The following is a 27,431-nucleotide window of genomic DNA, read 5'->3' on the forward strand; positions in this document are numbered from 1 at the left end:
TGTATGATTCGCCTGCTAATAGTCACCAATTCTGTCCACTGAACTCAAACCATTACTTCAATAAGACCTGGGCAACCGTGACGAATACTTACCTATTAACCGAAAGAAACAATATAATCAAAATTGAAATAAAACTACAGATGCTACCTCAGAGCTAAATTAAAATTTTTATTTTATTCTTACTAAAATATGAAATCCTGACAACTCAAATATAAGCACAATAACAGGGTAACTAATTTAATGTACATTGCTTTGGGGACATTGATGGTAATAAAGATGCGAAAGCAAAATTTTAACTTTTCACCATTGGAAAATGATACATTTTATGAAAGAAAAAATGTAATATAAGCTTTCTTAATGAACAAAAAAAAAGAACAGATAAACAACATATTATGAAAAAAATATATATGCTCTGATATCTTTTAACTTTCAAGCATTTATTTTGTTAGCCGACAAATGAAAACATTTAAAAAAAAACACTCTGTCTAGGCTTTGTTTAGAGTTGAATTGTACCTAGAAGTTATTTTAAATGGACTGCATATCTGAAAGTTTTCAAGTTAATGCTTAAACTTAGTTTCTCTTTATTTATAGATAAAATACTATTTTTTTTTTCTGTTTAGTAAAATAAACGTAACAGCAATTTTTAAAATTGGAGAAGGAAAAATAATCTATAACCCTCCCAGACAGATCCAATAAATATCATGTGGTTTTAGATATTATAAAACTGTCATTTCAAATATATTAAATTAAGAAAAACCATGGATTACAAACCAATAGATAATAGATAATCTATCTCAATCTAATATAGTAAAGAGAATAATTAGGTTTGAGTCTCATCTACTTAACTTACTGGTCACATGCCCTTAAATTAATTCAATTTTTCTGACTCTTACTCCTCTCAATTGCCATTTTTCAAACACAGGGTTATTGTGAGGCTAATATGAGATAATACAGAATTCTATATGTACAAAAGATCTTATTACTATTATTATTAGCATTAATGTGACTCGAATGCAATCCCAAAATGGAGACTCAACTTGCCCGATTCTAAAGGCCAACAGGACTTTCAGTGAATTATGCCCATTCACTAAAGCATTTAACATACTTCTAAGGGCATTTAACAAAGTTTACTTGTAAAAATTAATGTGTCCACAAAAACACTTGAGACTTTATAATTCCTACTAAATAACTGTCGCATTTAAAACAAATTTATTATTTTTTTATTAGCAATGACAGTATGGCTTAACATGTCTCACTTTATGATGAATATTCTCAATATTTTATAGTTCTCTCCTGCTTTCAACACATTTTTCACTTCCATATTTGGACTGGACGTTTTCACCCAGCCTTTTGCTGTTCCAGACCCCTATCTTCAAGGAAAATGTAACTTGAGAAGAGATAAACATTCATAATGCAAACAACAGGTATACTGTAGCTGCCAGAAGAGAAGACATAAATTAAATGCCCACCTTAAATCCTTTCTGGAACAAGTTGTAAAATACACACATAGTGCTATGAGTATGGGTGAGAACAGTGAATACCAGTGTCTATGAAAACATTAATGAACAGTCTACATTTTTAATTGAACAAAAATATCATAAGATCACCAGTCAAAAAACAAATCACAGCTGATGTGTGTACATTTTTATAGTTCAGGAAGACAGGAGCATTTTCTAAGTGCCTTAAAAATGCTTTATTCCTGCCTAGAAGCATAAGAAGAAAAATATTCAGTGTTTCAAGCAATCTTTACCAAAGAACAACAACAAAAAAAGATTCATTGTAGACACAAGAGCACAAAGTTCAATGCTAAAAAAATTAGTATCGCAGGTCCTCGAATAACATCATTTTGTTGAGGTGCAGGGAACTTAACTCTTGTTTATATCAGTTAGCCTATGATAAAACAAATTTTATTATATGGCGTTTGGCTTCAAGTCACTGTTAAGTAAGGACATACTGCACATGGATAAGCATTTAACCCACTGACACATGAAGGAGAAAAGGGTTAAAGAGATGTAGTGAAATCAACAAATCTGCAAGTTATGCATGAGTTATGTATAAAAACAAGAATAAACAGATATGTATTTCAGTTAGTGTGTTTTACAATGTTAAGAGACGGGTGAGACAACTTGAGCACACTCTATGTGAATGTGTGTGTGAAAGGGACAGAGAAACTGATGGTTAAAAATAAGGGACTTGCAAAAAAACATATACAATAGAAAGAACGAGAGAAGGGGAGAAGTTAGGAGGGAGGCAAGGAGGGAGAAAGAGAGGTAGAAAAGAAAGGAGGGAATACATAAGCCAGAAATGTGTAAAGGATGTATAGGAAAGCATACGTTTAATTTTTCTTTCTTTAAGCATTAAAAAAACTGAATTATTTTCAAATGTCTCAAAAAAAAGCTAGAATAAATGTTAAAAATATTTTTACTAAGAAAATAAAGCTGCTAAATAAAAGTTTAAGGTTCTTTCTTTTGTTAACAAATGCATCAAGAAATATATTTCCAGCAATTATGTTTAACTGTAGCTAACCACTTTCTTATAAATGGCTAATGCTGATGCTATCAGCGTCCATGGGATGTATTATGGTAGACAGTGTGCTGATAGAAGAAAAAAGGAAGCTAACTTATCTTCAAATTATAGACCCCTGGGAGTTCGGAGGAGGTACAGGGTAAGTCAAAGGTCTCATGTTTTACAACTCTCACCAGACACAAATAAAATCATTTTATGATCATCTCCATTTTGCATTATTATTTAACAAACATGTATACACTTAAAACTATTAAGGGTTAATCTTTAAAGCTAAAACTAATTTTTGTAATTTCACTGATAGTCATTTATTTTTTAAATTATTATTTAGTAATATCTTAGGATTTACTTGCATTCTATTTACTTAACTGTAAGTATCAAATACGCTGTGCGGACCCTAATTTCCTAACTTAATATAAATTTTACATTCCTCATTAACAATACACAATAAATTGTAAGATCAGTTTTAAAATTGAATATCCAAGGTATGACTAGTGACAAGATGTACAGATGGACTTCTTTTGTAAAGCTATAATAAGAAGAACTCAATCCATCTTAATTGTAAAAACGTAGAAAATGGAATCAACTACTCTTAGTCAGCTTTCAGTTTTCTTACGGACAGAAAGCCCTTCCTAAAATATGAGATGTTACTAGCCCACTCCATGTGTTAGGAGCACATATCTATCCATTTGGGTTTTGCTGTGCCCTTCTGGCTGAGGTGGCCATATACTCTTCTTTCTCCTCAAACGACCTCTCTATTTTTCCCAGGTGCTTTCACTGACACCTCTTTTTCTGACATCTTTCAATCTATTTATTCTTTCATTCTACCAATACTTACTGATTTCTAACTAAATGCAAGGCATGTTCTAAATGCTGAGGTTACAAAGTGGACGAAACAAAAAGTCCCCACTTTCATCGACCTCTAGTGACGGAGACATAAAATAAATAAGCCACTACATATGTATCATGTCAAATAGTGGCAAGTATTGTGTAAAAAAATAAAAGAAGAGATGGGTTACAGAGTGATTTTAGAGAGGGTGTTCAGTGTAAATCTTCTTTGAGGAGGTGACATTTGAGCAGAGACCTGAATGAAATGAGGGAATAGGAGAAGAAAATAACTGAGGGAAAGTGGCTCAGGCACAGAGAACATTTGATGCAATGCCACCCCAGTGGGAGTGGGCTTGGCATTTTTGAAGAAGAACAGCTGCAAAGGCCGGTGAGGCTGCAGCAGAGAAAGAGAAAGGAAAAATCAGAGAGGCAGCTGGATGATATAGGGCCTCAGTGCCTACAGGAAGAATTCGAATTGTGTTCTGAATAAGATGAGCAATCATTGGAGGGATGTGATTTACAATACAGAAAGATTATTCTTGCTGTGCTGTATGGAGAAAATACCACGTGGGGAACAGTTTAGTGAGAAATTACAGCCACTTGGGCTAGGGCCCTTGTCATAGATGTGGTGATAACGGCTCAGATTCTGGATATGTTAATACTGAAGGTTGAGAAGATGGACAGTGGGGTGTGTGTGAAAGGGAGGAATCAAAGATTCTAAGCTTTCTAAATGCCTGAGCAAACTCAGCAAATGGTTCTTTTACTGAGACGACAAACACTGGGGGGAAGAGAGGACTTTTTCTTTGGGAGTGGAAGGAGGGCAAATGGAGAACATAAAGTTTGATATTGGACATGTTCAGTACAAAATGCCTATGAGCTTGATATATAAGTCTAGAACTCAGGGAAAAGCCATGAGATACAATGTGATCACCGAGGGAGCAAGTGCAGATGCAGAAGAGATCCAAAGAGTAAGCCCTCAGGTACTCCAATGATTTGAGGTATGAGAACAAGATAATCCAGTAAAGAACGCTGAGAAAAAAGGTACAAAGATAAGCCAGGAGAAGGTGGCTCCTTATTTCAGAACGAAGTGAAGAAAATATTACAAGGAAATGCATCAATTCATTGTGTCAATTATGTTGACAGATCAAGGAGAATGAGAACTGAAAATGCGTTGGACAACAGGGAAATCGTTCCTCAACAACTCTGACAAGAATGGTTGCAATAAAGTAGTGCTGAAGTCAACCAAAAGCCAAGTCCTGGATAATTACTGTTAACCCATCCCTGGAATTCATCCCACTGGCTATTTTACTAGTTGAAGAACTCAGCATCTTTCCTTTTAAGTAACTGTAATAGCCTCTTGACGTATCTCCCTAACTCAAGCTCTCCATCCCCCTCCCCCAGTCCCTGCATCTATTTTCCATACCGCTGACCAGCTCTTCCTTTTATAATAGAGTCAATTGCATGTTACTCCGGCTCAAAAAACCTTCCGTGCCTCCTCATTGCCTATGAGGAGGAGGTAAACTACAGCCCCCAGGCCAAAAATGACCTGCCACCTAGTTTTATAAATAAATTTTTTACTGGAACTCAGTCACACTCATTTGTCTACGTACTGCCTATGGCTGCTTTTGTGGTACTGGTGGGTAGCTGTGACAGAGACGGTAGAGACAGTAAATGGAACAATGTTATCTGGCTGTTTATAGAAAAAATTTGCTGATCTGATCTAGAGAATTAAGCCAAATATCTTTAGCATGCTAACATGGGTCTTCACATGAGACCACAACTGCCTTTTAGTAGCTCTCCTTGTTTTATGCTTCCTACACACCAAGTACATAAGACCAATTAGCAGACCAATAAAGCATTTCCCGATGTGCAAAGCATTTTCTCTAACTTTGTTCATGTCATTTTCCTTGCTCAGAATACTCTTCTACATTTCATCAAAGCATTCATTATTAAATTAATATTTAATTTAGTGGCTACTATGTTCCAGGCACTGTTTTAAGCTTTAGGGATAAACCAGTGAGGGAAACGGTCCAGAATTCATACTCCTGTGGAGCTAATGTTCCCGTGGGATAAGAAGAAAGAAACTAATGAATAAATGTGTATATATCAGATGGTGAGTCAGACGTGAAGAAAAAAATCAAATTGGGAAGTGAGTGGAAGTGCATAGGGTGAGGGGTATAACTGACTAGAGAGGACAGAGAAGGCCTTACTCAGGTGACATTTGTGTAGAGACTTGAAAGGGTTGAAGAAGTAAATCCATAAGAATTTCTGGAGGAATTTTTTAGATGAAAGAAAAAGTTACAGCAAAAGTTCTGAGGTGGGAAGATACCTACAGTAGTTGAATACCAAGGAGGTCCTGTTTCCTTAGAACAGAATGAGCAAGGAGGCAAACAGTATAATAAGAGGTCAAGAGGTAATAGGATTTTGAAGGGGTGTGAAGGCAGGACAGAGTCTTATGCTATAAGAACGTCAGCTTTTACTCTCATCTGGGAAATCATTTGCTAAGATGAGAAGAGCAGGCCTGAGGGAATACAGACCAGGAATTTGTTTTTGAATGTGTTAAGTTTGAGATACATTTTATATGTTCAAATGGAGATGTTGGGGACAGAGTCAGGTATCAGGAGAAATGTACAGACTAGAGACATGAATTCAGGAGGTTTGTTAAGACTCCTTTGCATCGTTTAAGATACAACTCAAATATCACCTGTTCTGTGAAGTCATTCACAACTCCATCTCCCCTCACCAGGATTCATTACATTTTGTGTGTATCTTACTGTAGCAGCTATCACTGTCTAATCTGTACTGAAAATAGTTTTATATATACCTGTCTTTCTCACCTGGAGATGTGAAGAACTTTGTTTATGATAACTGTTTCACCCCAAGTGCTCTTTACTATGTATTGCATATAATAAGTGATAAATGCTGGCTTAACTAAATGTGTTTTGGGGGATTTTAATTCACCCGTCATAGAAAGTTTTCTCCCTGAAGGCAAGGAGCTAGATACCAGAGCCCTCACTAAACCTGCTGTTCTGTGTTCTCTACACACACGCCCAAGTCAAATCTAATTTCTTTCTCTCTCTCTCTTTCTCACCTTACAAGACAAATCAATCTCCAAATCCTTACCATTCTAACTTTCGAAATATGCCTTAAGTTCACCCACATTTCTCTAGTATCGTTGCCACTACTGAGTTTAAGCTCCCACTCACTGCCGTGGCTAATTCCTGGAGCGGCTTACAGACCGTCTCCACGTTGCTTGTAGTGTAATACATACTCAAACACCAACCATGGTGATCTCCTAGAGCCACAAAGCCTGTTCCTATCTCTCTGTGCTCCCACCTTCCCATGTCTCCATACTGCTCCAAAGGCCCAACGTGACCGGTCCTGGATTTCCTCTTCCTTTTTCTCTTTATTTCAGGTTCTGTATCTATGAGCACACAGAGCTCTTATTTTACTGAATTGCTGGGATTGTCTTATTGTCAGTATGTCCCTTTGTGCAACAGTTCATTGAAGGCAATGTCTGTGTTTTATTTGGTGCTGTATCAACCTGACCTCATAGTACACAGATTCAATTAAAATAAAAACGTAAAAATTAAATGCTATCTGAGAACTCCACCAAACTTTTTATTCTCATTTCACTTCTAACACAGGTTATTTTAGCAATATATTATTGCACTAAATTCAGAGCTTCTGGAGAAATACGATTCTCCAGTAATCTCCCTTTGAGATTTGTTCACTACTTGCCCCCATTCTAAAACAATGAACCTAGGTGACATTTATGACTCCTTCCACTCTCCTATCCAGATTGTTAATCATTCTATAGGAGAGAAGGAAAAGAGTTGAAACTGTAGTAAGTCATTGTGTTTAATCATTAGATTGAATTTATTGGCACTAAAGGTATGTGAAATAAGCACGCTGCCCCTTGAGACTGGGGTGGAGGGAAATCGATGACAACGAACTACTTAGAAAAGCTTATCTACATATTTGCCTCGTATGTAGATGTGACTGCCTCGTCAAATTCATCCAAACTTTATGCATGTGTGATTTGTTCCTCAAAATTTAGTCATAATGGTTCAGGCTGAAGACAGTTATCTATTTTGCACCTCAGTTTCTACACTTAAGTGAATTTTTTATGTTTTTTTTTCCTTTTCCTTTCTTAATTAAATTTATTGGGGGTGACATTGGCTAATAAAATTATATAGGTTTCAAGTGTACAATTCTGTAATACATCATCTATATAATGCATTGTGTGTTCACCAAGTCAGTTCTTCCATCACCATATAGTTGACCCCCTTGAACCTCTTCTACCATCCCCCACCTTCCCCTCTGGTAACCACTCAACTATTGTCTGTGTCTAAGAGTTTTTGCTTGTCTTGTGCGTTTGTTGCTTTCAGTTTTTTATATCCCACCTAGAAGTGAAATCATGTAGTTTTGGACTTTTTCTGACTTATTTTGCTTAGCATGATAATCTCAAGATCTACCCATGTTGTCACAAATGGCAGCATTTCACCTTTTCTAATAGCTGATTAATATCCCATTGCATATATGTACCACATCTGCTTTATCCACTCATCTATTAAAGGAAACTTCAGTTGTTGCCATGTCTTGGCAACTGTAAAAAATGCTGCAATGAACATAGCGGTACATATATCTTTACGGATGTTTTCAAATTTTTTTTGTACATTTCCAAAAGAGAGATTGCTGGGTCATATGATAATTCTATTCTTCATTTTTTTGAGGAACTTCTATACAGTTTTCCATAGTGGCTGTATCAATTTATAGTCCCACCAACAGTGTATGAGGGTTCCTTCTCCACAGCCTCTCCAACACTTGTTATTCCTTGTCTTGTTAATAACAGCCATTCTAACAAGTGTGAGGTGGTAGCTCCTTCTAATTTTGATTTGCATTTCCCTAAGAGCTAGTGAAGTTGAGCATCTTTTCACATATCTGTTGGCTTTCTTCTTGTGAGATGTATCTGTTCAGGTATTCTATCCATTTTTTAAATTGGGTTGTTTGGGGTTTTGTTGTTGTTGTTGAGTTGTATGAGTTCTTTATATATTTTGAATATTAGCCTCTGTTTGGAGGTGTCATTTGCAAATATCTTCTCCCATTCGGTTTTCTGCCTCTTTGTTTTGCTGATGGTTTCTTTTGCTGTGCAGAAGCTTTTTGGTTTGATATAGTCCATTCACTTATTTTTGTTTTTACTTCCCTTGCCTTTGAAGTCAAATTCATAAAATCTCTTTAAACCCAAGGTCCTTAAGTTTAGAATCCATGCTTTCTTCTATGCAATTTGTTATTTCAGGTCTTATATTTAGGTCTCTGATCCATTTTGAATTAATTTTGGTATATGGTGACAGATAGCAGTCTAGTTTCTTTTGCACATGGCTTTCCAATTTCCCCAGTACCATTTATTGAAGAAGCTTTCTTTTCTCCATTATATGTTTTTGGCTCTTTGTCAAAAATTATTTGCCCACATATATGTGGGTTTATTTCTGGGTTCTTGATTCTGTTCCATTGTTCAGTGTGTCTGTTTATCTGCTAGTACCCTGAAGTTTTGATTATTGTCACTTTAGAGTATAATTTGAAGTCAGAGAGTGTAATACCTCTGGCCATATAAGTGAGTTTTTAAGACTTGAAACATAGAATCTGCTGGGGACTCAAAATTATTATTTATCACAGTGATGGTTCTCCAACCCAATTTTAGCACTTTCTACTTCAGTCCTCAGGATTACCTATTATTGCTACTATCTGTAAGTTTGTATTTGCATAAAAATACGGGAAAATCATTGCTCAAAGAGGATGAAAGGACTTAAATCCATCCGTATGGTTAGAAGAGTAAGTAGGTTTTCACAAAGTTAGTCCTGAAGAAAATTTTGGTGGCTCTGATCATAATGAAATATTTAAGACTGAAGCTATACTTCTCATCAGGCTTCAATCAACTTGACAGTTGGAATTTTAAATTCTTTTATTTTTTTAAAATTTTCCCTTAACCTTGTACTCTACTTCTTCATAAAGAGGACCTGCTAGAAAGCTAGAGATTAAGTAACACAATAGCAAAAACTGAAATTCTAGTATTGTCTAGTAATTGGGAATATTTTATGAAAGTCTACTGGGGCATTCAAATGAAAGCGAGATGGATTTAAGTCCTTATTATTTGTGAAAAAAACAAAAATAATGAGCAAAATAAGGAAGGAAAAAAGAAGTTCATGTGAGTTTTATTTTTAATGCTACAGCTGTTTTGCGTGGGTTTATCTATTTTTACACAATTTTAAGGAAAGTGTTTGAGAAAATGGAACCAGACATGTACTAATTAAATAATCTTGAAACAAAAAGATTGAGATTTCAGAAAAAGAGACAACAAAACTACAAGGATCTATCATATGTACCTCCTGTCTAACAAAGCATTAAGCAGGAATGTCTAGTTCTGAGACAGGAAGAAATTTGAAGATATCTATTACCTCTCTATTATACAGCAGGGAAAAATAGAATTCAACAATTATTAAATCTGTCAAGTATTCTGATTTATGTTACCTAATATCCATTTCAAAATTATCAACTAATGATTCTTAAAATGTATGATATACAATTTCAAGAGTATTTCAAAGTACATTATTGATGACTGTCAAAAAATCCTTTTATCTGTATGTCTGTTTCTCTGCCAGTACCATACTGTTTTGATTATTGTTGCCCTGTAGTACAAGCTAAAGTCAGGGAGTGTGATACCTCCATTGTTCTTTTTCCTTAGGATTGCTTTGGCTATTCGGGGTCTTTTGTGGTTCCATATAAATCTGATGATTTTTTGTTCTATTTCTTTAAAAAACGCAATTGGGATTTTGATGGGGATTGCATTAAATCTGTATTTGGGTAATATGGCCATTTTAACTATGTTAGTTCTTCTAATCCATGAAAACGAATGTCTTTCCATTTTTCTGTGTCTTCTTAAATTTCTTTTAAAAATGTCTTATAATTTTCAGTATATGGTCTTTCACATCCTTGGTTAAGTTTATCCCTAGGTATTTTATTCTTTTTGCTGCAATTGCAAAAGGAATTTTTAAAATTTTTTTTTCTGAGATTTCATTGTTAGTATATAGGAATGCAATGGGCTTTTGTACATTGCTTTTGTAGCCGGCAACTTTCCTGTATTCATTTATTGTTTCTAATAGCTTTTTGGTGGATTCTTCAGGGTTTTCTATATATATAGCATCATGTCATCTGCAATTTAACTCCTTCATTCCCAATTTGGATGCCTTTTATTTCTTTCTCTTGCCCGACTGCTCTGTCTAGGACTACCAATACTACTTTGTTTCCCCGAAAATAAGACCTAGCAGGACCATCAGCTCTAATGCGTCTTTTGGAGCAAAAATTAATATAAGACTCGGTCTTATTTTAATGTAAGACTGGGTATAATATAATATAATATAATCATACCAGGTAAAATACAATATAATATAATACCGGGTCTTCTATTAATTTTTGCTCCAAAAGATGCATTAGAGCTGATGGCCCAGCTAGGTCTTACTTTTGGGGAAAAACAGTTTGTTGAAAAGCAGAGGTGATAGGGGACAGCCCTGTCATGTTCCCGATCGTAGAGCAATGGGCTTCAGTTTTTCACTGTTAATTATGATATTAGCTGAGGCTTTGTCATATATGGCCTTTATTATAATGAGGTATTTTCCTTCTATACTCATTTTATTGTTTTAATCATATATGGATGTTGTATCTTGTCAAACGCTTTTTCTGCATCTATTGATATAATCATATGATTTTTGTCCTGTATTTTGCTTATGTGGTGTATCACATTGATTGATTTGCATATGCTGAACCATCCTTGTATCCCTGGGGTGAACCCCACTTGGTCACGATGTATAATCTTTTTAATGCATTGTTGCATTCAATTTGCTAGAATTTTGTTTAGGATTTTTTTATCTGTGTTCATCAGAGATATTGGTCTGTAATTTTCTTTTTTGTGTGTTATCCTTACCAGGTTTTGGTATCAGGGTAATGTTGGCCTCATAAAATGAGTCAGGGAGTAGTGTCTCTTCAATTTTTTGGAAGAGTTTGAGAAGGACAGGTATTCGATCCTCTCTAAAAGTTTGGCAGAATTCACTAGTGAAGCCATTTATGGTGGCCAAGACATGGAAACAATCAAAGTGTCCTTCAACAGATGATTGGATAAAGACGTTGTGGTATATATACACCATGGAATACTATTCTGGCATAAGAAAAGATGAAATAGTACCATTTGTGACAATATGGATAGATCTTGAGGTTATTATGCTGAGTGAAATAAGTCAGACAGAAAAAGTCGAGAACCATATGATTTCACTGATATGTGGTATATAAAACTAAAAACAACAAAAGAACAAGACAAACAAGTGAAGAAACAAAAACTCATAGACACAGACAATAGTTCAGTGGTTACCAGAGGGTAAGGGGGGAGAAGGGTGGTAGATGAGGGTAACGGGGATCAAATATCTGGTGATGGAAGGAGAACTGACTCTGGGCAGTGAACACAATGTGATATATAGATGGTGTATTACAGAATTGTACACCTGAAATCTATGTAACTTTACTAACCATTGTCACCCCAATAAACTTTAAATAAAAAAGAAATTCCTATAGATGTCCCAATATAAGATTATTTCCACATATGGTGAATCTTTGATATAAGCAATGCTATACTATATAGTAAGATAAAGTATGTGAATACCATTTATGGACTATAAAGTACCATACTGAAGAGTAAAATATAATTATCGTTACACTGAATTTTTTTAAAGTACTCTATAGTAACATAAACATCAGTAATATAACTTTTCCTTTGTTGAACCCCAATATATCTTATATGGTACTTATCACTGTCTCACAAATAGTACAATTATTTATATATAAGTCATATGTCTTTATGATACTATAAGGACCTAAACAGCCATAGGCATATCTCATTCTATTCAACAGCTTCTAACGCCAGTACCGTGCAGAAAGAGACTCTATGTCATGAAAATAAAATACTGTACTTCTGAGGGTAGAAGCTAAAGCCGAGTAAGGATTATGTCAGCTACTGTGCAAAGTTTTTGATCTTTTACAGTAGTAAACATAGAGATAGGAGAACTCTGATTTCTCCTCAATAATAATGTGATCCTATATCAAGCAGAGTCAGGTACGCATTGAGAACTCGCAGCAATAAAATATGATTACCTATAGAGACAAGAGAACTCTGAAATAAAGTCTGAGGTTTTTCACATAGCATTTTTCTGACTATATTAATTTTATTCACTGAGTTTGGAATGTCACTGAGCATGCTGTGTTACATCCATACTACATTTTTCCTTTAAAAAAAATGATTCCAAGGAAAGGGAAAAAACAACCAATCCATAACGAAAAAAAGACAGAGAGAGAAGACAGACATGCATACAGACATAGAGACAGACACAGAAGAGAAAAAGAGAGACAAATTCTGTACAGTGTTTCTTGGCCACTTAAAAAGACCTCATTCTTTGAGGCTTATCTTCAGTAAATAGGACTGTACTGCAAAAGAGGAATTGTCCACATTCATTCAACAAGGAACACATTGGCAATAATAACTGTAAAATGAAACATTTCTATACCTTAATATCAGATGTATCACGCTGACTATTTCGCCAAGCTCTGGAAATTGATGAAAAAGTTCGATCTGCATGATCAAATTTCCCTCCTTGCAAATTTAGGAAATAAGTTGTGAAAGGTTCCTAAAAAATAAAGCATTAAAAAAAATCCATATCTTCCTTAATGCATAAAAATGTGATTTTTATAAATCTTTATATCTAACTACTTCAATGACTAATAGATATTAGCCAGTAATACATATTAGGAATAAACTGGGAATGATACCTAAATTATTACATTAATGTTCTTAAAATATTTTTGTTTCAGAAGACAATATCCTAAATATGTTATGTGCACCATTTTTCATACACTCTTCCTTTCCAAGAACAATTTTTTAATAACATTCAGACATTAATTAGATTGCATTTTTTCGTAATACAAGGAAATAATCCAATATGTTATTTTCCTATTGTTATGGCTCAATATTTAATTTATGATTAAGAAAAGAAAAATGTTTGGAAGATTTAAAAGCCTCCTCTTAGTTAAAGAACACTTAAACACATATTAGTGGATAATTGCTTGAAATTAGCTAAGCACTATAAATTACTTCTAGGATTTATGTCTGCCTGTACCCTTCCAACAAGCTTTAATTAATGATGTGCTGCTAATGCTTTCCCAAAGAAATTACCTTCTAGTAGATGAATCACCTTTCAATTTTACAGAAACATTTCTTGTTTAACCAATATATTATCAATACATGGCAGCTGGGTGTAACCTACAAACGTACCTTATTCCATTTGGGGCAACTGAAACTCCAAAATATATGAATATATGTGTGTTAATGAAATCTTATTTCTTATTTTAATAAACTACATTTGAATATAATTTATGTTACAATTTAGAATCTGGTAAGATATCAACCATTTGATGAGGCAAATTTAGGGATAAAAATTCACACAATTCAAGATGAAATATTTTTAAGGCAATTCTACAGTAATAGGTTATAAAACACACACCAAATGGGAGACAGAGATACTTTAATTAGAACCTTAATCATTGAAAAAAAATTTAGCCTTCAAAAAAGATGCTGATGAATTTTAATCACTGCATATTCTCCACAACACTAAATTCATTTATTCATAGTTTATTATTCAAATTTAACTTACTATTCTTAGCAGCCATGCAAGAACAAAACTTGCAGTTGAGTAATGAGTACCATAGTGGAACTTTGGAACTTGATCGTCTTCCCATGATTCATAACGTTCTGCAAAGAATGCTGCTCTCTTTGGATTCAAAGCACCTATTGGCTGTCAATGGGGAAGGAAAAAAAATAAACAAGAACCCATAAATGTAAGCGTGCTTTATTTCTTTCACTCTCAAATGTTGTCCTATTAGCAAGTTTGAAAGTGAATTTTAAAAATATATTTACTATTTAAGCTATAACATAGTGGTACATTCAGAGACTAGATGGAAAACAAACTTATTTTCAATGCAGGTTCAACATACATATACAAATAAATGGATGGAGAAACCTGCCATTTCTCAAGAAGTCGAGGTTTTGTTGAACAAAGGTCTTTTATCAGCCTATAATAAGCTTTTTCATAAAGACAATTACATGAAGTGAATATTAGCTATATAATACTTTGAAAAACACCTATAAAATCCTATTTTGTTAATTAGAAGCAACAACCAGAAAAAGAATCTTGAAGCTAGAGGATTAATTTATAATAAGGTCTGAAAAGAGGAAGAAATAAAATTGGGGGGAGTGAGAAGGAGTGCAAGGAGGAGATTGTGTGAAAGGAGGATTAAATGTAAACCTAGGGATTTCTACTACTATGAGTGAAACCAGAATTTGGAGGATAAAAACATGCCTGCATGAAATATAAAAAAATACATAACACAGAAAGAATAGCACGCAGATTTCAAGCTTATACAGAAAAACAATACATTACAGCAGAGGTCCCCATAGCAAAGTGGTGAAGAACCCGGGCTTACTGGAGTAGTAATAGTATCCAGCCCGAAGGTTGTTTTGGAAAATGAGTCAGTACATGTACAGTCCTACAAACCATGCCTGTCGACATTCAATGAATGCTATTATTTTAAGATTATCTTTTAGAATTAGGGTAAAATTTGAATACAATCATAGTCTGTAAAGCCACAGAACATTGCTTGGCAAAAGATAAAAATCTTCATAAACGTTAGCTGGTATCCTTATTGCTGCTGCTGTTATTATTCAGGGAATACATGAACAGTATGCAAAATTCTATGTGACTGTGCACACATAGATTTCCTTAGGGAAGATAAACAGGGTGTTTCTAAGACTCTCAAAGGGTCCTAAGGACTCAAGGAATGTTAAGATCAACTGCTTTAAGTAACAATTCATTCTCATAAAAACAAACAAACAAACAAACAACACTCTGGTATCTACAAAATGCCTATTGGTACGTACCAATTAACTGGGGGGAAATGATGTGTCAGATTGCTTTCTTTAATGAAAACCTGTGAGTTAGTCACCCTTCATTTATAAGAGATAGAAAATATCTGATTGCTTATGAGGGGAATATTCAACTAAAAATGTTAAAATATTGGTTCAAAAATAGATGTATTTAGAAATATTCTATCAAAATGAGGCAATGTTAAACTAGCTTTTAAACTGCTTTTCATGTTAACATGTGATTTTAAGCAACATTTTACATTCATCATTTCGCTATCGTTCTTAAATTGTTAACTATTTTCTCAAAACTACTATTTATTTTTAATACTGCTCTCTTTCAATATCTTGATTCTTTCTAATCAGCCTTTGATTTTAAGCCACTTTTTACTTTACAAGCAAAATTTTAAAAATCTTTAGTTGATTACTATTTTAATCAGTATGACAGTATACTAATTTAAAATGTCATGTTTTAAAGCATTAGTTTCTGCACAAAAGAATTAAATCTGATTTACTAAATCTATGCCAGCTAAGAATGGAACTGACTCCAAGAAATCATTGTTACAGAACCAATTTGGAATGCCTTTAAATGGATTTTAGTTACTGTCCCTAAAGACTGAGCCATGCAAAAGGAAAGAAAGAAGAAATACAATCATTGGAAGACAAATTATATGAATTAAAAATAGAATCAATGCTCCTTTTGTATGGTTCTGCAGCATATTAAGTATTCAATTTATCTGCTCCTATTTTTATTACTCTCCAAATAAGTACACCCCAAAATCAATAGTTATAGAATCACGTTTCTTGAATATAATGCTAAAACCAATTAGGATTGATTTCACTCGCATCTAAAAAAAAAAAAAAATAGCATCACACAGAGATCCATATAGGTAGAACCCACAGTATTGATTCTGGCTGTTATTGTTACAGTTGGTTTCTGAAGCCTGCTACAGGACAGCTGTCAAGACATACCACATTTATTTGCAAGCATATAAAAAAGAAATCCCCGAATAAAAGAAGGTTAAAAAAAAAAAAAAAGACCAGAGGAGCTGTGCAATGAGAATGATACACTATCAGCTTACTCAGAGAAGTTACAGTGGGAATACACACATTGAATTATACATTACGCGAAAGCACTGATTTATTGTGGTAATAACATCCACCTCATTAAAAGATTCTGCTTTGCTGCAGTAGGAAGGCTACATATTGTTTACTGCTATAAATTAATGGCAGTGCAAAGAAGACTGTGGAACCGTCCTAACAATAGATCTGTAATGACAGTGCTGTATATCACAGCTTCCTCAGCAGCTTCATAATAAAATGGAGACAATGTATTGAGCTAATACATTCTACCATGCTGGCCCATATTTTTCTGACAACTGCTTTAAAAGATGAGCTGAATCCAACTATGTTATAATGCTGCAAAACATTTAACTAAGCAAGAGTATGTCATACACCAAAGTGCATCATAGCATTTTTAAACATTGTCTAAATCAGCATTTCAAGATGTTTATTCATCTCTACAAAAGAACTAAAAGTAAATGCTGATGGCTCCTCTTACTTATACAGTATATTAAGAGTATCAATCAGAGGGCAATTCAAGAAAATGCGTCGCACTATCATCCTACAAAGAGCTCATAGAAAAGCTTGACAGAATATTTTTTAAAATCAGTAAATGGATTAAAGGAAAAAGAGCAAAACTACAGTCATTTAAAAGGGTCATAACTTCCCGAAAATAATCAATAAAAAATAAGTATTGATTAGAACGGTATAATTCAAGATCATAACCAGGTAAACATGAATAGCTTGAAGATACAGAAAAATAATTTTAAACATTATATAAAGCTAAAAATAGAATTATATGAGATTTTTTTAAATCTAAGAAAATAATAAAAGAAGCTTTATCACAGCAAGATGAAAAAGTGGTTCAAATAAAATACAATGATTTAAAAATTAGAGTATCAGGACTAAATAGAAATAAGAACATGGATTAAAGTAAGAAAAGACAAATTAAAGAAAATAGAACACCAAAACTCTTGAAAATGTATAAATAACAAAACAAAACAAAAAATCACAATATTTGGGATATTTTAATCTTACAAACAGCAAAATTGACAATTGTGGTAGAGTGATAAGTATTCTGTTTGAGAAAGAGTAATGATATCTTTCAGAACAAAATATGCAAGACAAAACTTTCCAAATCAAGTTTTTAAGAGTATTACAATGAAAAATACCTTATTATCTTCTTTGAGAAGTAAATTTGTTAATTATTAAGGAAACACAAATACTGCATGTAGAGTGCACAGCTCAGTGCCCAGCACATAATACATTATTAGCAATAATAATTATTGTTATCAGCTTATTTAAGAATATTGAAGGAAAAAAGCCACTAAACAACCTGATGAAATTAGTGGCGCCTATTAGGAAAGAAAATATCATAATCCTCTAATGGTTCCTACAGTACTGTGCATTACCTGTCAGAAGCCTAACAGTACACAATAGTCCCAATAAACTAAATTCGCCTACCTCAAGAATAGAAACAAAAGTAAAATTACTTTTCAAAAGTCCAAAGGGTCACTCAATTTTCCCACGAAAAGCACAGAAATGCCAAGCAAGTTAACAACCATCTTCTACTACATTAATTAAAAACACAGTTTTGGATTCACAAACCCCTTCAAGGGCACACAATAGACTCTCATATAATTACTAGCAAAAGTTAGCTGTAAAAAGAAAAGACTTTTTGTAGTGTTGATACAACCTAAGTTTTCTCTTTATTAAAATTTCAGGAAATCTCACCTGAAGTTATATAAGTAAGAATAATATCCCCAGCTTACATTTTGCGATTTATAAAACATTATTATGCATTCTCACAATACATATGTGAACTAGGTATCCTTATTTTAATAATAAAGATGAGAAGTGTCTGGAGTGGTAACTCAAAATCAATATAAATCTAGAAGACACAAACCCAGCACTTAAATCCTGTCTTTGGGCTAGGTTATCCATCTAAAACTGTGGTATTACAAATTGTTTTTCCTAATTTCAACAATTTCCCAATTTCTTACATTTCTCAAATATATTTACTTAATAGATTTATTTCAAAGGCTAATAATACATGTAAAGTATTTAGAATAGCTCCTCGCACAAAGAAGATACTCAGTAAGTACAACTGCTATTAATGTTGTAATTGTTATCACTATCACCATAATTACTTCTTCCTTTTGAGTTTATACTTGAACTGTTCCAATTTACATCAATCTTTCAGAAGTGAAGTTCCAAACTGCTGGGCCATGATTCCAGTTACTTAGAGTAAGAAAGTTATAGGGAATTGACAAGAAATTTGAGTAATTTTACCGAGCAGAGATGTGTTTGAGTTAACAAACTTCTCTTTTAAGATCCAAGTCTCAAAAGAGGTTTTTACATCATTCTGACGCTTTCTTGGAAAACCATTAAACCCCAACATATGAGGATGAGAAGCAGAAAAGAAAATTAAAAAAAAAAAAAAGAAACAAATAGAAAAATCATTCTGGAGCATAAGACTCAGAAATAGGGCCCTTGGAAATGCTAAAGGATAGTGTATCACAAAGACACATTTCATGGGAATATAGAGTAGTGCAAAAGAGATGCCAAAAGGGACTCAGGAAAGGGAGGCAAAAGAGCATGACTACTTTAGCATCTTGCTTAGGATCTCAGTGACCGGCCTGAAGCCATCTGCCAACATCATCTTCATTTAGTATGATTAGAAAATTGGAAATATCCTGTAATTCCATGACTGCACATAAAGCCTGTCCTACAGTATTTAAGAGGTCATGAACAAGAGAGGTTATACATTATTCTATTCTTTCCTGGAAGTAGGGAAGGGCTATCGATATTGAAAGAGAGCCATTGCAAAGTGAGAGCTAAAAACTAGCAAAGAAAAGACTGGTGGAACTCAGTGTTACATGAATTCAATGTTATATGTTATAAAAAGGTCAGGCTAAACATTAGTTTCACCTAATTCAGAGGATGGAAGAGGGTGGACTATCAGGAAATTTGATATCATAAAAGATGGTCATTCTTGATTAAAGAGTAATAATTTGGTTTGAGAAGATAACAGGAAATTACTATGCTATGCAGATTAAAGGGGCCATTCATCTGAGGATAAAGCTACTATTTATTCACTTTATTCACTTTATACAAGTGAATACTACTTTATTCACTTGTAAAGGATACAAGTGAAGGCTCTAAGAGTATTACATAAATTATTATATTACCAACCACCGCTTAATATCCAAACCTGTTAGCATTGCCAATTTACAGGTGAAAAAACTGAGTCTGGGAGAAGTTAAATGACTGCTAAGGACTGGTTACTTAGCCTGTGGCAAGGCAAGATTCAGAGTGGACTCCAACTAAAGTGACTAGTAAATCCAAAATGATCTGGGTTGCGTGAATTGATGAAAATATTGCTGTTAAATCTGTAAGGCCATTAGAATCCTTTCATGGGAGGTTTAGATTAAATGTCCTTTTGGAAAAAGGCTATTTACATTCTCAGCCTTATCTATATAATATACATACCCAATATCACGTTAAGCATAAGGATTTACAATTGGGGAAAAAATATGAATATTTTGTCTTGGGCTACCTAAAAGATGTTTGGTTAAAACATCTTTTTTAAAAAATTGTGAACAAAAAGGGCTAAGTACTGTTACCAACGTGTATAGCTTTACTTTCCTCTCAGCTTTCATATTCGTATACTAGCATCCATGAACCCAATGAGAGCTTTAATTCTGTGGTGCTAAAGCTTTTTAAAGAGGCCGATGAATCTTATCCTGTGCATCTCCACCACCTGCCTTCTTCCCCTACCCCCAAGAGAAGAAAATAAACAAATAGCCTCTGTCATTTAAGCAACGTTGCCACTGCTAGGAGGTGCAACAACTATTTTGTGTCGGCTGAACAGCTCTTTTATCTAAATGACAAGTATAACAAACAGCCTGATCAGCATTTTTACTCAACCTTGGCTTTTAGGGTATTTCGTCGTATGCTATATATGACTGAAATGGTTGGGCACTTATCTTCATGCACTCTACATTTTATTTAATATTGTCAAGAAAAAACATTTCATTGGCACACTACTGTGGCTTTTAGAGTTAACAAATAAGCACTTCTGTTTTCATGTACCAGAGCAGTTTTTAATCCCTTGAAAACACACGTTCTTGCAAGTGGCATTAAATATACACTCACTATACTATTTCAATTTAACCAACACATCTTGGAAAAAAGAAAGTATTTCATTTTACTTATTGTGCCTATGTAGCATCTAAATCATTCCAAATGCTCACATTGGTAGATTTAGTAGCAATGCCTTTACACTTCTGTTTTTCAGTATGGTTCATATAGTGATTTTTACTACAGGTTTTTATCTGAGTTTGAGAAAGCCACATAAATTGATTAAAAGAATCTGATAATCCAATGTCAGTGTTGAGCTAAATATCAGAAGAACCCAAAAAACAATCTGAATAATCCAAGACAAACTGAAAAGAATGTCTTACATAATTATGAAAATGATAAACACCCAAGAGGCCCAATGCTGATATAACAAAACCTATTCATTTTCAAATAGAAATATTTAAAACCACTAAAGTCAGGAGTTCAGGTCCAAAATGGAGGCTTCCCACACACAAACCTAATCTATAACTGGATATGGAACAATTTCTTCTGAAAGAAACCCAGAAACTAGCTGAGCAACTCATACACATTGAAAAAAATGAGAAAAAACCTGTATCATAACAGGTAGGAAAGGCCGTGACACACTCCTGCCATACACTCAGCTTTGATAAGGCGACATACATTTGGGAGGGAGCTCCCAACTCACAGCTTCTCTCTGAGTGAAGGTTTTGTACCCGGCATCTAGCACCCCAATATTTAAGACCTCTACCTGCGAGACACATCCCCAAAACACCCAGTTCTGAAAGCCCAAAAGGCTTGCACACATAAGACCCACAGAACTGTAGCAAAAAAGGAAACAATTCCTACCAGACTCCAGAGGGCTTGCCTTGGCTATACCCCCGAAGCTCAGCAGAGGCAGCAGACAGAAACTCCAATATCCCAGTCTTTCCCCGACAAATGCTTATTTGCATATCATCACAGCTGCAGCCTGAGGACCAGACTCCTAAGTTAGCACACCACACATAATAGGGATCCACAGTGATCCTCCTGAGACAGGGAGGCCAGAAGACAGGATCTCCCCATTCCCCCAAAGCCCTCTCCAAGTCACCCAAATGTCCCTGGAAGGAGCATGTACACACCTCTGGTATCTCAGCTTTTGCAGATGCCCCCCCCAGAGGATGCACCCCTTGATAGCCTGGCTTCAGTAACTAGTGGGGCTTCTATTGGCGGGTCCCACAGGACTATACCAAACAAAAAGAGTTCTTACAGGCCTTCCCTCCAGAGCTCAGTGCAGAGGAGGCAGAAAGAAATGCCCAGCTCCCAGCCTTTCCCTAACAGCGGCTGCCTAAGGAGCTGGCTTCCTATCAGCTGGCATTTACTCTTAACTGAGACCCTCCTCTTTGGGAAACTGACAGGTCTTGGTATCATCTCAACTACTCAGAGCCACTAGTAACAAAGAAGGAGCCTGGGACAATGACAAACGTTTGAGAGATAGGATGTGATTTGCTGTTACTGAGGAAAAGCACAAAAATAACATCCACTTCCCCTAATCTTTATCTTATATGAATTAAAACCCTTAAGCTGATGGGGGAGGAATACCAAACTCGCTCATCCCAGGGACCAGGGATGAGGGAAAGTTATCCCTGCACATGAGGGAAAGGTAGAAACAAAGCCAATCTACCTCTGGAAGAGAGTTAGGAAACCTATATTACCCACAAGGCCCAGGGAAAGTTCTACTGCTTCTGGGGTAGGGTGAAAGCAAAAGCCCTCTCCCCTAGGACAAGAGACAGAAAATCTCTATGGACCAGACTTCTACACTGATACAAAGGAGGTCTGCTACTATGGGAGGAGGAACAAGAAAAGCTGTCATACATGAGACCTGACAAAGACACAAGGCCGAGTTTGGATGCCACGTGGAACAGTACAGACAAGAACACTAAGGAGGCCCACCTGAGAGGACCCAACAGGGTCTGCTCAAGACTGATGCTGGACCAGAGAACTGAGGAGTTGCCCTACCCCCACCACAAGCCTGGCACTAAGTAACAAGCAAATAGCAATCTACTTCTGGAAAAAGGCAAGAAAGTAAAGACAAAACTCCTGTGTAGCACAGGCACAGAGGGTCTACTAAAGGGTGGGGCAGGAACAAAGAGAAAAATTCTCTAGGACCTCCGGGCCCACTCTACGGCCAAACTCAAAAGGAGGGATTTGAAATCTGTGTTGCACAGAAGGTAATAATGACAACAAATCCAACAGAGCTCATCTATTAACTAGACTGACTGAACTCCCCACACAGACTGCCTGACATAAGAAGAGGCACCCACATTTCTGGGCATAAAATATTATTCATATCCCATCTCTACTGACATTCAATCAAAACCTATGAGACACTTAAAATACTAAGGACATAAAAGTCCCATTATGAAGAGATAAAGCAATCAAAAGAACTAGTCTCAGAAAGAATACAGATGGTTACAGGTATCAGACAGGTTATTTAAAATAAGTAAAATTCACATACTAAAAGATCTGGTGAAAAAGGTGGAAAACTTACATGAATAGTTAGGAAATTTCAGCAGAGCTGGAAACTGAAAAAGAATCTAATGTAAATGCTTGAAAATATATCATAGGTGAACAATTCTTTTGATCAGTTAGTGAGCAGACTGGACACAGCTAAGAAAGGAATAAGTAAGAAATAAGTATTAAACTACCTCTCTTTGAAGGTAGTCTAAATAGAAATTATTCAAAATGAATAAGATGAACCCATGAAAAAACAAAGGGGATTGAGTAATCGAGCTATGGGGCAAAATCAAAGAGTCTAATAGAGGCATAATTGGAAACACAGGAGGAAAGAGACAAAAGAGCAAAAGAAATATCAAAGTAATAAATGAGCAATTTCCAAAATTATTAAAAGGAAACAAATTAGAGACTCAAGCAACTCTAAAATCTCAAAGTAGGAAAACAAAACAAACAAATGAACAAGAGAGATCAGTCAAACAGCTGAAAACGTAAGACAAAGTCTTGAAGACAGCTAGAGAAAAACAGAGAAACAATTTTTGTACAGAAAGAAAAAAAATGAGCATAATGCAGACTTTTCAACAGTAACTCAGCCAGCCAGAAGACAGCAGAAAAGTCACCTTTAAAGTACTGAGGGAAAAAAGTGTCAATCTAGAATTCTATATGCAGTAAAAATAGTTTAGAAACAATGTGAAATACGTTTTTCAGATTAAATTAAAATGATACAATTAATTGCCAGAAAACATGCATGTCAAGAAATATGAATGAAAATTTTTAGACAGAAGGAATATGGATATCAGATTGAAATGCACGTCCATACAAATAAAGATGACCAGACATGGTAACACTCAGGCTAAACATTTAAAAAACAATTTTTTTTTTCTTATTTTTATTGCTTTAAAAGATTGCTGCCTAAAGCAAAAATAGTAACGATGTATTTAGTTTATAGCATATTTAGCTGCAAAATTTATGACAATAGCTCCAAATGCTGAAATAGAGAAAATAGAAGTATACTGTTGTAAGGTTTGAAAACTATACATGAAGTGGTATAATATAATTTGAAGATAAATTGTCATAAGTTAAAGACATGTTTCAAACACTTAAGAAACCACTATTTTTTTTTAAATGAGGTACAAAAAAAACAGCCATAGTGAGGATAAAATGGAATCATAAAAATACTCATTTAACCTAAAAGGCATATAAAGACAAGGTACAAAGAACTGATGTGAGGAATGAAAAACAGATAGCAAGAAGGTGCATTTAAACTGACTATATCAAAAATTACATTAATATAAATGGTCTTGACACCCCAGTTAAAATGTAGAGATTATCAGACTGGCTGTAAAAGCAAGAATCTATTATATGCTGTCCACAAAATATAAATTTAAAATATAAAGCCACACACAGGTATTAAAAATTGATGGAAAAATATATTGCAAGTAATAATCAAAATAATGCGGTCCTGGATATATTGATATCAGTAAAGGTAGACATTAGAACATGGATATTACCAGGTATAAAGAGGACCATTACATAAAGATAAAACAATCCATTTATCAAGAAAACATAACAATCTGATTGTGTATATACTGTATTAGCTTCCCACGGCTCCTGTAACAAAGTACCACAAACTGGGTAGCTCAAAACAATAGAAATTTACTGTATCACAGTTCTGGAGAAGTCCAAAATCAAGGTGGTGGCAGAGCCATGCTCTCTTTGAAGCCTCTAGGGAAGGATCCTTCCTAGCCTCTTCTAGCTTCTTGTAGCCCAGGTGTTCCTTGGCTTATGGCAATATAACTCAAATTTCTGTCTCCATCACCACATGGCGTTGTCTTCTTTGATGTCTGTCTAAACATGATGTTTTCATTTTCTTATAAGGAGTCCAGACATTTTGAATTCGGGCCCACTCTAATGACCTCATCTTAACTAAACTACATCTGCAAAGACTCTATTTACAAACAAAGTCATGTCCACAGTTTATGGGGGTTAGGACTTCAACATATCTTTTTGGGAGATACAATTCAACTCACAATGTATACCCCCCAAAAAATGTTGAAAATACACACACAAAAAAGAAAATACATAAACAAAAACTGATAGAAATGAAAAAAGATAGACAAATCTAAATTACAGTTGGAGACTTTTACATTCATCTCTTAGTAATCAACAGAAGTAGACAATCAGTAATGATATAGAAGATATAAATGACACTATCAACCAATTTTACCTAACTGATATGTATAGAACACTTAACCAAACAACAGAAGAATATGTATTCTTTTCAAGTGCATATCAACCGCTTACATATGTGTGTGTATATATATATATGCTTATATATATACATATATTAATATAAGCATATATTATATATCAATATATAGCATATATTGTATATGAAAATTACATATATACATATGTAAATTCTCTTGCAATAAACCTACAGTCTGCTTCAAGTGACCAGAGTCTCTAGTTGGGAACAACTGCCACATCTTTACCTTCCTTTCCAACAATAAGACTACAATCATTTATACTGGGGGTGCCGCCAAAAAAATGTATACAAGTGGACACTTTGGTCAATGTTGCTCAAGCAGTTCTCTATAAACCGAAGTGTCTGGACGCTGATGGTAACTATTTTGAGCACCTCTTGTAATTGCAGAAGTCAAACGTGACTTATATTCATCTTCTGTTATGGTATATATTGAGTATTACAATTTTAATATAGTTTTCCTTTCTTAAACTGTGTATACATTTTTTTGGTACCCCCTGTATTTTTCACAATGACTTATCTTTACACCCTTTTTCTCCTAGTTTTTGTACTACAAATTTAGTAGTACAAAAAATTTGTAGTTTTTGTACTACAAATTTCTAAGCCTAAATATAAGATCTCATATTATATCTTTGTACTTAAATATATTATGTTTTTCATTCTTCCAGAATGATTTCCAATTTTGTTTTAATTACTGAAAAGCAAGCTATATGATCAAACATGCAATATTAGAGAAACTGTCAAATAAATCAGGTCCTAGGAAAGAATCCTAGAAAGATGCTCTAAAGAGTGTGATACCTCATGTTTATAAAGGACACTCAGCAATAGGGTTTAAATGTTTTGAACAGTTCTTAATGCTACTAATGTCTTTTCATCGCCTTGTCTATATTTCAGAAAGGTAAAACTCAGACTTTCAAAACATTTGCTGAGATATGACACACTAAATCTATAATTCACCCATCTTGTTAACCTGATCAAAACTAGTATTTGTTTTTGTTTTTTTTTTTAATTCTAGTTGAGATACAGGAAAACTTATATTTTTAAAGTAAATAAGTTAATGCAGTTTAACAGAATATATTTCTCAGTAAAACTGTACCAATTTTCTTTTCTTCCTACATTTAAAAAATGGTAACTATTTAATTGTCTATTCCAGTTTACATATTGGGCCAATGATAACTATGGTTTTTGTTTTCAGAGTTCACCCTTTCTCCATTTTCAAAAACTTGGTTTACATTATAAATTGTGGACTCATATTAAAAAGAAATCCTTTTATGAAAGTGAGACAATATACAACTTTTGTTTCTGGCACAGTCCTTACAATAATGTCCACAAAAGGTGCCAAGCAAATATTTAATAATCAATTATTTGAACGAACACATTCATTCAATATAAACAGGCTACTACAAACAGTTATTTATACAGAGTAAGTTTGCTTATTCAAATAAATGGACTTTGAAAATACAAAATTGGACAGGAATGTGAACATGTGACTAGAGGATAAGTTATTTACACTACCCACTGTAAAAGGCATACTACATATTCACATAAAATAAGTTCTGAATAGCACAGGGAAATATAAGAACAAGAAGTTGACAAATACAAGTATATAAAGAAAGCTACAAAGGGATGCAGGTTTTTAAAATGTCTTCTTACCAGATTTACTCTTTATATACACACACACACACACACATACACACACACACAGAGATATTTTTTATACACACACATATATATATGCCTGAAATCAGAAATGTAGTAACAGTACTTATCAAACTTAAAACAAAAAAAAAAAATTCTAGGTGATTTGAAATCATTTTTATGTAAATTAATGGTAAGTATATATGTTCCCTACTCTGAATCTACCCAAATTAGTACACCCAGCACTAAACTAAGAAAATAGGAAGTATTGTGGGATAAAACTGGCAATGCTATGTAAATAAAATAATTCATTGATAAATAATAATAAATGGTCACTCCACACCACAGTAACTCAGGATGATTAGTGAATAAATACTTACTTTGAGAAGGATTACTGACTGGCAGTGTGTTGCTGGTATATGTCAAGATTATTCATCACCCTGACAGTAATATTAACCACAATACACTCAGTTACTTCAGTTTATCAATTTCTGACTAACATTAAAA

The 27,431-nt window shown here is 34.3% G+C and overlaps 1 protein-coding gene across 3 annotated transcripts in view; it reads right to left on the reverse strand.

Annotated features, from left to right (window-relative positions):
- The window catches only part of LRBA (LPS responsive beige-like anchor protein), a 575,445-nt gene that overhangs the window by 126,723 nt on the left and 421,291 nt on the right, over positions 1–27,431 (reverse strand). For all 3 annotated transcript variants that reach the window (XM_033134087.1, XM_033134086.1, XM_033134088.1), the window contains 2 exons: positions 14,100–14,240; positions 12,957–13,076 (listed from right to left, as the gene is read on the reverse strand). In XM_033134087.1, the coding sequence (XP_032989978.1) occupies positions 12,957–13,076; positions 14,100–14,240 (261 nt within the window). The remainder of the gene's footprint in view (positions 1–12,956; positions 13,077–14,099; positions 14,241–27,431) is intronic.

The sequence above is a fragment of the Rhinolophus ferrumequinum genome, chromosome 18 (assembly GCF_004115265.2).
Source record: "Rhinolophus ferrumequinum isolate MPI-CBG mRhiFer1 chromosome 18, mRhiFer1_v1.p, whole genome shotgun sequence".
NCBI classification, from domain to species: domain Eukaryota; kingdom Metazoa; phylum Chordata; class Mammalia; order Chiroptera; family Rhinolophidae; genus Rhinolophus; species Rhinolophus ferrumequinum.